This window comes from Balaenoptera ricei, chromosome 15 (genome assembly GCF_028023285.1).
Source record: "Balaenoptera ricei isolate mBalRic1 chromosome 15, mBalRic1.hap2, whole genome shotgun sequence".
Classification (NCBI taxonomy): Eukaryota; Metazoa; Chordata; class Mammalia; order Artiodactyla; family Balaenopteridae; genus Balaenoptera; species Balaenoptera ricei.
Window position 1 is genome coordinate 1,052,284 of NC_082653.1, and position 13,106 is coordinate 1,065,389.

Genomic DNA, 13,106 nt, shown 5'->3' on the forward strand with positions numbered 1-13,106 from the left:
AGAACAGTTTTGTGGAAGCAAATGTTTCCTCTCCTCTGACACTGAAGTGCGGATACGTGTGACTGCTTGGCGTGTATCCAGCGTGTTCTTGAGCTACCGGAAACGGTGTGTTTTGAAACCCTTTTGGAGGCTAAGAGCTCAGAAGCCCTGTCCAGGGTCACAGTTGGCCTTGTGATCTGGCCCTGCCGGGTCGGCGTTTGCACTGCTGGCACAGAGGTTCCTGGTAGCGCCCCTGAGGGGCCAGAGGCGCCCGCAGCTGGGGGCCCCACTCGGGCCGCAGAGCGTCGCCGATGGACTGCGTTTTTCCAGGTGGTGTGTGGCAGGCGTTTTCTCGAAGATGCACAGTGTGAGACTCGAGGAAAGCAGCTGACAGTATTTGTTACTGATGACAAAATTCCAGCTTTAAACAGAAATTAGCATTTTGAAAAGCTTTTATCCGCCACCCTGAGCTTGATGGCTTCCCAGTAATGAAAGACATTTCAGGAGATGGACGCTAACATTAACAGATGCGTCTCATGTCGTCTAATGAGATGTGCCAGCACGTGGACTCTGCATGTGTCCAACTGGCCACCCTGCACATAGGCACAAGATGTTTTCAGAGTGCGTGCGACACAGGAGGGTGTGGAGCATTTATGGATGTGGGTGCAGATTCGTGTCACAGATACTTTTCATGGAACTGCGGCCTGTCGAGGTTTGATGTGGTGTCAGGGAACATCCACAGTTCTGAAAGCCTTCTCAGGTGTAATTTTGGAAATACACATCCCACACGAGCAACCGCTCTTTGGGGTCCTCAGTTTTTAAGGGTATAAAGGGGCCTCAACAGCAGAAAGTTGGAGAGCTGCCTGGGAGGTGGTGGGCTGCTTGCCTGTCCTTGGGTGGCCTGGGGGAGCCTAAGGTTTCGTGTTGGTATTTGTACGTCTGCTTAGGAAATGGAGCCGTTTTCAGCTGAGAGGACATTTGCACTTAGAAATGTAAAGATATAAAACTATCTCAGTGCATCATGTTCGCCTCCAGGTTTTCTCTTTCCCAGTTTCAGGGATGCCCGCCCACCATTCTTTTCCTCTGGGGAAAAGTTGTTACTAATACGGTGTGACCACCGTCTGGTGACCTGCTGTTGTGTGTGGACCCACATTTTAAGTTGTGTTAGGAACATAGCACAATTTTTTTTTTTTAACTTTTGCCTTGATCATAGGGGTTTGTTTTTGTTTTGTGACCTGAAATTTTACATTAGAATTTCTGGGAAGAAATTATGAAAGCGATTTTGCAAATGTAAAATCAAAAAAATGAACCAGATTATCTAAAATGATATGATCTATTCTGAATAAAGTACTTCATTCCACTTAACAGAAATAACTGGATTTTCCTTTTCTGATTATTCAGAACTCAAATCCAGAGACATGGGGTTTTTTTGGGGGGGGGTTTCAGATTAACATAAATTTTAAAAACTTTTTAATTCCTGAGAATATCGTAATTTCTTTGCTTTTATAAATGTTCACTGTTGTGAACAGTTTCTCCTGAGAAGTTTCTCGTTTTGAGATGGGTTGACCGCATGTGAGAGATGTGGTGGCCATGGGGGGGCGGGGGTGACCAGAGTGAGGTGGTCGCAGTCTCTTTAAAAGGAGGTGGGACGGAATGTTTGCTCTGAGGTCACCAAGGAGACCACAGTTACATGGGAGACTGTTGGAGTGAGGTGAGGAAGAGGTGAGGTGCGGGCAGGGAGTCTTGGGTCTAGAATGCGAAATGTGTTAAAATGTTAACACCGAGGACTTACCTAGAAACAGAGACACGTTTGTGGAGCAAACTAGGTATCGTGATTGAATGAGGGCACAGGAGGAGAAACGTTCTTTAAATATGTAAATACACATAGATGAGCTGTGCCACGGTGATGTACAATAATCATAACATTAGTCCTTTGAAATCTTTCTTAGATTTTTAACTAAAAGGGTGACATAGCTATAGTGTTGAGAATTTGTAGGGCTTCCCTGGTGGCACAGTGGTTAAGAATCCGCCTGCCAAGTCAGGGGACACGGGTTCGAGCCCTGGTCAGGGAACTTAAGATCCCACATGCCGCGGAGCAACTAAGCCCATGTGCGACAACTACTGAGCCTGCGCTCTAGAGCCCGCGTGCCACAACTATTGAAGCCATGCGCCACAACAAGAGAAGCCACCGAAATGAGAAACCCACGCACTACAACGAAGAGTAGCCCCCCGCTCGCTGCAACTAGAGAAAACCCACGTGCAGCAACAAAGACCAACGCAGCCAAAAATTAAATAGATTAAAAAAAAAAGAATTTGTAAATAATGACTTTCATGTATAATTTTTTTGTTCATGTTTTGTTCCTTTCTCTCTGTCTCTGGGTTTTTATTGACCTGGGTCCATCTCAAAAGTAGGATTGTAATTGGAAAGCAGCTGGTACCAATTACCAGTTTTGAAACCCTCCTTCCCACTGAGGCCTCTGCCCACCAGCTTCCTCCCCACCAGTGCGCCAGCCGTGGCCTGTCCAGCCCCCTGCTTTCAGAGTGTAGTCAAAGTATCTTCCCTTCTCTAAAAGCCCTTAAGGAAGCGGGGGACTTTGTTTTGTGTATTTTGTTTGTTTGTTGACTTGCCGAATGTCTTTGTAGGTCACGTAACGTACATTCAAATAAGAGATTGCTTGGAAAGCTTCATGCCTTTTTTTTTCTTAAACATGATTCTAGTTATAGTTGTTTTAAATCTTTAAACTATTTTGTTGTTTTCTTTTAGGAGTTTACTCCGTGGTCAGAGTCTCGAGATAATCTGCGTTGTAATCTGTGAATAGTGACCAGCAGCAGCAGTGTTTTCGGGGGCTTGGCGCTTCCCTTGGACCCCGCAGTTGCATCAGCCAGGTTTTGGTTGTTTTTAGGAAGTCGGAAGAAGCGCCCAAGCTTCCGTGTGGGACAGGTAACATGGCAATAGTGTTAAACACCAGCAACACAATTTTAAGTTTGATGTCATGTTTTCTATTTCAAAAGCGGCATTATATGTAAAGAAACTGTGATGTAACAGTATTTGTTTGAAATGGTTTAAGCTTTAGCCCAAGATTTCTTGAAGAGTGTCTAATTGTGTGCTAAGAATCTGATTCAGAGCACTACTTTATTTTTACATGGGTGGTTTTTTTAGTGCATTTACGATGATGTTGTATATTCTCTCTGGTGAGAACTGTATTTTGTAGAGGAGAGTCCTTCCTGCAGAAAGCCTTGGGTGACCAGGACAGTGGCGTGGTCCTTGGTGGCACAGGTGCTGATGTCACAGCTACTCCTGCAAGCTTCCAAGTGGCCTGGGAGAGTGTGGGCCTAGGCCCAGGGTGGGGGAGTTGCAGACCTGCACATGGAAATGGGAGGTGACAATACTTATGGGAACCAAAAAGAGAATTCAGTTGTGTGTGATTTTGAATTTTGTGTGTTTTCTGTTTGAAGGTTTTCATTCTGTAGCAGTCCTTCCCCTGGGATGGAACATGGCATAAAACCTGAGTCGTCGTTAGCATTTAAATGTAATTGAAGCCTGCTTGGGAAAAAAATCTCAAGGTATATACTATCTTTTTCAGGCTTTTTCATTTTAAACAGGAGTGAAGTTTTCACAAACATGACCCTTTAAACAGTCTGTTAGAAAGAGGAGAGAAGAAATACACCCCAAAGGTGCTGTCTGGCTCCGTATTTTCTCAGCGTCCCAATCGTCTGCTGCTGCAGACCCTGCGCGCAGAGCTGGGTGGGCCTATCTTGTGTCAACACAGTCGTGGCTCGGGAATCTGGGCAGCGTTCAGCGGGGGCTGGGTGTGGGTGTTCAGCGTCCAAACCCCCCATCTCCACGAGATCCCTCAGCAGCGTGGTTGGACGTCTCACATGCAGCTCGGGGCTTCCAAGCGCTAGGCCCAGAGCCAGCACGGCCCTCTGTCCACCGAGCTCTGCGGGCAGAGCCAGGTGGGCCCCGCGTCTCTGTGCGGGAGAGCCCGAGGCACCCGCCACCTTGTCCTGTCCTGTCCTGGCAGCACTGCTGCTTGCTTCCTATTTCCCCGCTACCTCTTGTACAAACCCTCGTCCTCAGCAGTTGATAAATTCACAGATTTGGTTTGCTAGTTGTGTTTTTCTACTGAGCATTAGATACGTAACTGTTACAGTTTTCTTCAAGAATTCCCTTGAATCCTCTCACCGCACTTTAGGAAACGCCTTCGGTTTTTGTAGGTGGAGAATTGTTGCGATTCACCGTGTCTGGGTTTCCTCCGTGCAGGTGGTGCCCCTTCTCGTGCGCCTGGGCCTGGACCGCAGCCCTGGCTGACACCTGGCGTGGTTTGGTTGCATTTCCCTGTTAGGTATGGACGAGAATGGTGACCCGAGTGGTGAGGACACACCCAAGGCCATCAAGCCCACCAGCAAAGAGTTCAGGAAGACGTGGGGGTTCCGGAGGACCACTATCGCCAAGCGCGAGGGCGCCGGGGATGGGGAAGTGGATGTCCTGGAGCCGCCGCCCCGGCAGCAGCAGAGCCCGTCGCTGCGTCGCAGCGGAAGGCAGCCGAAGCGGACCGAGCGGGTGGAGGAGTTCCTGACCACGGTACGGCGCCGGGGCCGGAGGGGCACCCCCGTGTCCCTGGAGGACTCGGCGGAGCCGGTGTCCTGTCCAGCGACAGATGGGGAGAGCGCCTCCGAGGGGAGCGTGGAGAGCACCTCGGACGGGAAGAGCGGTCCCAGGTCCGGCTCCACGGGTGCTAAGGAACGAACGGCCTCCTTGGCAAAGGCCAGAGGGGGTGGCAACGAGGATGACACCTCCGATAGCGACAGTGATGGGTTGACTTTGAAAGAACTCCAGAATCGCCTGCGGAGAAAGCGCGAGCAGGAGCCCACCGACAGGCCCCCAAAGGGCATCCAGAACCGCCTGAGGAAGAAGCATCGGGAGGAGGACCCAGTGGAGACCATGGACGTTGAGGCAGGCGATGCAATGGAGGGCTCGCTGCCCGTCCCGCAGGAGCCGGAGGCCGACCTGGGGGCTGCATCCCAGGCGGCGAAAATGGACAGAGAGAGCCAGCTGGAAGGGAGGGCGGCCCCAGGGGGGAATGCAGAGGAACCCGGAGACGCAGTCCGACACAAGCCCGAATGTGAGGTGTACGACCCCAATGCCCTGTACTGCCTGTGCCGCCAGCCTCACAACAACAGGTGGGTCGTGGGAGGAGGGCGTGGCTGCCCAGGCTTCCGGGGGGAGTCCGAGCTGTGGAAAGTGCCAGAGAGGGTTTTCCATTCATCTTAGTTCAGAGAGTCCCGGGGTGGCCTGAATGAGGGACTTGTTCTCTTGGGAAAGACGAACAAGTCATTGTCAAAAAACAAAACCAAAAACGGGGTGGGTGGGCACTGCCAAGAGCCACACCCTCCACCGAGGTGGGGGCTGGCGTGGGACGTTGGCCGCCTCGGTCCCACCAGCCACGGACGAGGCGGCCTGGACCAGTGGGGATCTGCTGTCCCAGAGAGCTCGCTGGGTGACGCTGCTCCAGACCGGCTGCGACTGGGCTGTGGTGTGGACATCGGGGCAGCTCAGAGGGGCGGGGGGCGGGGGGTAGAGGCGTGGCTGCCCTTCTGTGGACAGGAACTGTGGTGTCAGGGGCGGGGTGCTCCTCTCCAAGGGAAGGTGAAGCACGTTTGCTTGAATGTTAGTAAAATTGAGAAGGGCACGGGGATGCTCTTTATTCTGTTCTCTCCACCTTTCTGTGTTAGTTTTGTTTTTTTCATAATAGAATGTTGAAATTTGACTTGTGTTTAAAATTGAGTTGGTCTCTCACTTTCCATTCGTAATACCATTATTTTATCATTCCAGGTTTATGATTTGCTGTGACCGATGTGAAGAATGGTTTCATGGCGACTGTGTGGGCATTTCGGAGGCTCGAGGGAGGCTCTTGGAAAGGAACGGGGAGGATTACATCTGCCCAAACTGCACCATCCTGCAAGTGCAGGACGAGCCCAGCTCCGAGACCACAGGCACGCAGGACTCGAGGTCGAGACCTGCGGACGCTGACGGCACGGACTGTACAAGTATAGGAACCGTGGAGCAGAAATCGAGTGAAGACCAAGGAATTAAGGGTAGAATTGAGAAAGCTGCAAACCCAAGTGGCAAGAAAAAACTCAAGATATTCCAGCCTGTAAGTACCTGTCTCCCAAGGTCAGTGGTAGAGGTGACCGTGGAGCCCTCAGCTGCCGTTAGCAGAAACATCAAGACAGAAGGGTTTGTCTTCTGAGATAAGTTAGCCTTTCCCAGGAGTGGCATTGTGCGCGGGGCTGGGGTCTGCGAGCTCCCAGGTCCATGCACCTGCTCAAGGCTGGCAGGCCGATCTATTCTCTCTCTATGTTTGTTAATCATATCTATCTCCTATGCTGTTATTACTGACTTAACATTTTCCATAAGTGGACTCACTTTTTTTTAAGTCTTCCCTTAAGTTTTCTCATGAATGGATCCTGAGCTTTAAGTACATATATGAACAAACAAAATTGTTTTTGAGTCACGGGGGCACGTGTGCACCTGTATTACCCGTCACAGCCTTGAGAGAACCAGTGGTCTTGTCCCTACCTCGCAGTAAGATGCCAAGGCCAGCGGTGGTGGCCGCACGGCTCCCCAGGGTGACAAGACAGCTGCAGCTGGCACGCCCTCTGTGATGGTGTTCTCCCACTCACCAGTGCTTGTGCAGCTCTTTTTTCTCCTTTCCCAGCTCTGTTCACTCGTGTCTCCTGCCCAAGGGCCATGATTCTTTGTCATGGTTTCCGTGCATCTTGAGAGCTGTCTCAGGCTCTCATGATTGTCCTACTCAGAGCATGTTTCCACCCCAGGCCTTCCTTGAATTGGGGGCCCATGCTGCCCCTACAGCCCGTTCTCTAGCCGGCGTTGGGCGTGCAGACGGCTTTGCGGTGGCCGTGTCATAGGTCCCCGCCGTCTGCCCCTTGCACTGAGTTAGCCTCGAGGGCTGGACCATTTAAATTTTACTGTCGTGGGGGTATGAGGAGGCACCGAGTGGAAGTATGATAACTGGTAAGGAAGAAGAATTAATGGAAATGTAAGTCAGTAGGAAACGTCATGTTATTGCTGATGTGTTTGAGACTACACATAAACTTAAGTATTTCTCTGAGTAAAACTTGGATTCTAAAAAAAAAAAAACTTGGATTCTGTGGAGGAAAAACAATTAAGTGCATAATTTGAGATGCAAGATTTTGCTCAAGTACATTGGAGGGGTATGTTCATATGTGTTGTTAGTCTCGGCCATCAAAACATGCTCGAGTGATCATGGACAGCTGTGTTCAGGCCTGGTCGTGAACCGGGTTCCTACTGCACGGCAGGCGACCCCAGGCTTGTGTAGCAGCTTAAACAACACACGTTTATTAGCTCAGAAGTCCAGGCCTGGCTTAGCTGGGCCCCCTCTGCTCTGGGTCTTACAAGACTGCCCTCCAGGTGTCAGTGGGGGCTGAGGTCTCATCAGAGGTTCGGCTGGGGAAAGATCCACTTCCAAAAGCTCTGACTTGGTTTAGCATGTAAAATATGTCCCGGGCAATTTTTGTGGCATGGTAATACCGAAAAGTTATCTGTTGTTTCTGAGGCCCACGTTTAACTGGGTGTCCTGGGTGTCGTCTCACAACCTTGCCCGCTGAGCCTAGGCATGGGCGCCTTCTCAGCAGAGCCAGCAGTGGAATCCTCTCTCTTCTGGAGGCTCAGTTCCTCTTCTAAGGGTTTTCAGTTGATGAAGTCGGACCCTTTGGGCTAACTCAGAATCCTCTCACTTGGGATCTTAATTTCGTTGGTAAAATCCCTGCCCATTTGGCCGATAAGGGAACCTACTTGTGGTGTGAAATCCCATTGTATTCAGAAGCGTGCAGCGTGAGTCCTGGGGTCCCCTTAGAGTTCTGCCCATCATGCGTGGCATGAAGGGCAGTTAAGAACTTGAGTTCTTAACTCAAAAATTATTATTCATAATTTTTTCATACGTGATTAAAAGCAGTAATCTCAGTACCATAAATAGTTATGTTACAAAGTGCCATACCCACCAAAGTGGGTGAGTACACTGAAGCCACGTCTGATCCTGCAGGTCGTGGAGGCGCCTGGTGCCGCCAGATGCATCGGCCCCGGGTGCTCGAGCGTGGCGCAGCCCGACTCTGTCTACTGCAGCAGCGACTGTATCCTGAAACACGCCGCGGCCACCATGCGCTTCCTGAGCGCAGGCAAAGAGCAGAAACCAAAACCTAAAGAGAAACCCAAGACAAAGCCGGAAAAAATCATTCTTCAGAAATGTAGCGTTCAGGTAAATTGACTGAGACCAACCATGTGTGTAGTTGAAACCAAAAGCATCTGGAGGTTACAGGCTCGGTGGGTTGATTTGGAGAGTGTAGGGCACACAGGCCCAGACGGGATGCAGGCACCTTCACACTGCCCTCCGCCTTGCCCACCAGTGTTCTCTTCAGAATTACAAATATGGGCAGGTGTTCTCATGTTTTCCTTCTCCGCCTCTAGCCGAGGGATTAACTGATGGAAACGTGGGAACCGGCTGCTGCGTGGAATAGCTCTCCACACACACACGAGCCCCGCTGGGAGGAGAGCGGTCCCTGTTGGAGTCTGTGTGGGGAGTTGACGCGCAGGCAGCGGGGTGGCAAGTGGGTTCTGGGGGTGCCGCACTGAGCGCCTGGTGGGGTACAGGGATGTCGTGTGTACGCCTGTCCTTTCTCCACATGCTGTTGTGTCTGCAGCTCCTGCCTGTCCGTGTTGCTTGGGCACGTTCTCACACAGGGCGCCGGCCCGCTGTGCTTTCTGCCTTGCTTCACTGCCTCACTCCATGGCCCCTCGGTTATCCTGGCGGCCTAGCACCTCATCAGGATGCTAGGATGACGGGTTATTCTGTCAGGGACCTTCTCATCACTCGGATGTTGATGCGGGCCTGCTGGATGTGGGGGAGGAGCCAAGCCCTCTGCTGAGCAGATGCAGGGTGTTGGGCTTAGGATGGCCCAGGAGCTGATTGAGTTGTGACCCTCACTGCAGAGTGAAATGAGCAAAGGTTAATTTCTGACCTCGTTAATGATTGGGGCTTTACTGATTATCCAGGCAGGCATTAAAATCTCTTCTGTGCACAAGAGACTGGCTCCAGACAAGAAGGAGAACACAGCGAAGAAGGTGGCGGTGGTCCCTCCAAGGAGTGAGGTCCTCGCTAAGGAGCCGACCTGTGAGAGCAGCACGCCATCCTGGGCCAGCGACCACAATTACAATGCAGTAAAGCCAGAAAAGACTGCTGCCCCCTGGCCGCCACTGTTGTATAAATGTATGTATCACCCGGGGGGAGCTCTGGACCCTTCCCGGTCTTTCTGGACAGCCGTGCACTCGGGCCTGTCCAGAGCTAGGAGTTCTAGCCGTGTTTTCTGCTGCACCTGCAGAGATCAAAGCCCTTGCCCGAGTCGAGGAGACCTCCTGAGCCCCGCGTGCCCATCCTTAGTCTGTCGGGACTTCCTGTCAGTGTTTCCAAAAAGCTGTACCAGCCCTGTTGCTGAATGTCTCACCTCTGCCGATTGATGTCTTTAATCGCTTTTCTTTATTATCAGGCTCTGGTAAGTATGTGTAGTATCTCCAGCAGAATGTGACAAGGGGGCGCGCTGCCCGGCACTCAAGGTCTGCTGTCGTCCAGATGTTCACCACAGCGCCGTCACCGCCGTGGGCTCTCCACGCGGGGGCCTTTCCACACAGTCTGCTCCCAGCACACGTGACCCTCACTTCTTTGTATGTTGTGGGAACCTATTACTATTAGCACGGTAGCGTTGTAGCTGATTTTCAACTGAAGCATGATTTTCAGGAGTTATATTATTTTTGACCGAACCGGAATTTTTTTTATGTCCAATTCACATACTACACACAACATAAACACACATGCCAGTCTTGAAGGCCGTTCACCCTGCTTCCTGTGCTTGAAGGTAAGCGAGCACAGTGTCTCTCCACCTGGGCAGCACCCAGACCAGGAGTCTTGGCGTGCACTGCTGGGTCGTCCGCCCCAGGCTTCGAGTGCAGACAGACCTCTGCAATCCCAGATGAGACCATGCAGCTTGAATCTTCTCTCTTTCTTCTTTTTTTCAGCTCATTCTCCAAAATTAAATTTTAGAAATTTAAATTGCTCTGGGGCACATCTTATTCTATGATTAAGGTCATTTTGTGTTCAGTTTTTGTTTATGCTATCTTTTATACTCTTGCAACTTTTTTTTAAAAGCACAAGAGGTTAAATGGCCCTAAATTCCAAGATTACAGCCATGTGCTGCTTCCTCCTCTCAGCCGGCTCTTTAGGCCAGTGGCCTGAAGGAAGGCTTCGTGGATGTAGCGTGGCTAGAAAACTGCAGAACTAGATGCATTTTGAGACTGTAAATGACCCAAGACCTAAGAAATGGAGTTGCAAAGCAATACGGTGTGTGTATATATATATATATACATATTTATTTATTTTATTTATTTATTTTATTTATTTTTGGATTTTTGGAGTGAGTGGTTAAATATAGAATTAACCAGTTACTGTATTAAAATGAGTCTCAATACACCTCAGGTTGTTTGAACCAAGAACTTCATGCTAACAATGTGTTGCAAATATCCATCAAATTATAGCACCTCTACACAGTAGCGCCTTTACAGCGGTTACGAATGGACCTAAATGTAAGCATCGCCCAGCTGTGAATGGGAGGGGAGCAGTCACGTTGGAATCCTGTGCTAAATGTTCTCAGTTGGTTATAGGCACGTGACAGAATAAAAGGAAAACCGAGGTGTAGCCACAAAACCCTGGGTGATTGATTTCAATTCAGCTAATTTCCATCTCTGTCGACCAGAATTGGGAGACTGCCCCCAGGCTCCGAGTGTGGAGTCAGATGTAGGGCGCACGGTGAGAAAGGAAAGTTGGCGGGGTTTGGGGGAGGGGTGGGTGCTTACTTATCCCCAGTTCTGACTTACCGGTTTTTGAGGGAGATTGGGGTGGAGGGGCAGGGAGACGGGCCGCAAGGAGGTGGTGGCTCTGCTCACAGGCGGGGTTTCTCTTCCTTCTGCCCCACCCTCTCTCTGCACACCAGCTCCTCACTGAGCTCCTTCCCAGCACATTTACGTCTCAGAACTACGTGGATGGATAGCCACAGCTTCTAGCCTGCAGAAGGGACATGTTTTTGAGCTAGTTGCTTCTGATCATTTTTTGTTACCCCAGAAATGTCATCTTCCCAAAAGATGATTGGGAGGAGTGTAAAAGGTCGCTGGTAAACACCCGACTTCAGCCTCGGTGAGTAGCAGCTGTGCCTCTGCCTCTTCCCCAAACCATTACTTGACGGTGGCAGTGGCTGTGGACCTTCCCCGGGTCCCTACACACAGGCACAATGGGAGGGGGCCCCTCGCACACACTCAGCAGAACCCTGCGTCCCCACCAGGGCCCCCACCTGCCTCCCTGGCTGCAGAGCGTGATATTTTTCTGGGTGCAGGTGATGCCGGGACAGCTCTTAGGAGGGGGGCGTTTTCCACGTTGACCTGGATTCAGGTCAAGTCTCGGGTAGGTCCTTGGGCAGCCAATGTGCTGCCCCTGGAGGTGCTCTGCCCCCCACCCCCCCTTCTCCCAGGCCATTGGCACTGGCCTTGGGTTGTGGGTTCAGGGCAGCCCTTCGTGAGCATCATGGGCAAGACCTTGCTACACAGAGGCTCTGACCTGCTTCTCTCGTGGGACAGTCAGTAGATCCTTCAGGTCCTCAGGGTGATGGGATTAACATGTACTTGTTCTCTGATGAGTTTTTTTTTTTTTTTTAATTGTTTTTCAGAGTTTCTGAAAACAAAAACAGTGTAACTTATGGAAACAATTGCTATTTTATTTCCCCCCAGGTCACTGTTTCTTACTTCTCCTCATGGTTCCTCTTCATTTCCTCTTCATCGCCTCTCATTACTGTCCAGGCACAGGCACGAAGAGGGCTGAAAATGTTCTTCTGAAGTGTCCCTGGTTTGTTAGGGTTTGGAAGTGGAATTGTGACAGGCATAGGCACATTTCCCCATGTTTGGGGCTCCCTAAATGGCCCTGAGATGACTTAAAACTCTGGGGACCTGAACAAATTTTGACTGGAAAATCAGATTTCTGCAGTTTCATATAGCTTTGAGAATTGAAATGGGGACCCCTGGCAGAACCTGTGCACTCAGGTCCAGTGATACGTTAGCATCCTGCCCCAATGCAAGCGTTGCCCCCTGGTCCCCGTGTGCCACATGTCCAGTCCCCGTGCTGTGGTGAAGTGGATCTGGGGACGCGGGTTTCCCAGGGATTGGTGGTGTGGGTTCCAGGAGCACGCTTCACAGGTAGTAAGAGAAGACAAGTCCCCACGGTGAGATGGGGGTGGGGGGCAGGCGCCTGGGACCCAGGGGTGTTTGGTAGAAATGGAACGCTCGGAGAGGCAAGTTTTATCAGCTGCACGAGCTGTTTTTATCTGTTTCTTCCAGATCTTCAGTGGCAAAAAAATGTGGGTGGGGACAAAGCAGCCTTGTACATCTCACCAATCTCCTCCCGCCATTTGGAGAGAGAACCATAACTTGTCCTGATAAGGATTTACCTTGACAGCTGTTTTGAAAGTTATCCAAATAGCTGAAATTTTCTTGGTCATTGACATTCTCTCGTATTTAAGTGTTTTACTTTTTACAGGTTTTTTTTTAAATAGCTAACTGTTCAGAAAATTAGTACAGGGAAGGTTTCGCATGTACATGTACTTTTTCTGACAGAGACCCTCAGATGTACCCTGGCTGCCCCCCTTAGTTCTTGTGCTTCAGCGGGGCGGGGGTGGGGGGGTAGAAGTTTCTAGCAGGATTGCTCCTGCTCACCTCACCTGCTCTTTGGCCTTCGTGTAGCCTCTGGGACTCTGCATCTCCTGTGGCACTGTTCACAGATGGTCCCGTGGCAGAGTCCCTTAGGTGACATCAAGTCCCAAGGGTTCTTTCTGAAGATGCAGCTGTAAACCCTCCCACATGGTGTAGGAGTCTCAGGTATATTTGAAGCTGTAAAGTAATGTTTTTGATTTTTTGCGTGTTGCACATCACCGTGCACGTAGTCATAGTCTTACCTTCTGAAAGTTAAAGAAGTAAACCTGGAAGATGGATAAGA

The 13,106-nt window shown here is 50.5% G+C and overlaps 1 protein-coding gene across 2 annotated transcripts in view; it reads left to right on the forward strand.

The window, feature by feature from the left end:
* The window catches only part of DIDO1 (death inducer-obliterator 1), a 54,299-nt gene that overhangs the window by 16,455 nt on the left and 24,738 nt on the right, over positions 1-13,106 (forward strand). For both annotated transcript variants that reach the window (XM_059898113.1, XM_059898112.1), the window contains exons 2-7: positions 2,744-2,920; positions 3,436-3,543; positions 4,326-5,163; positions 5,816-6,137; positions 8,067-8,279; positions 9,074-9,287. In XM_059898113.1, coding sequence (XP_059754096.1) covers positions 4,328-5,163; positions 5,816-6,137; positions 8,067-8,279; positions 9,074-9,287 — 1,585 coding nt within the window. In that variant the 5' untranslated portion in view covers positions 2,744-2,920; positions 3,436-3,543; positions 4,326-4,327. The remainder of the gene's footprint in view (positions 1-2,743; positions 2,921-3,435; positions 3,544-4,325; positions 5,164-5,815; positions 6,138-8,066; positions 8,280-9,073; positions 9,288-13,106) is intronic.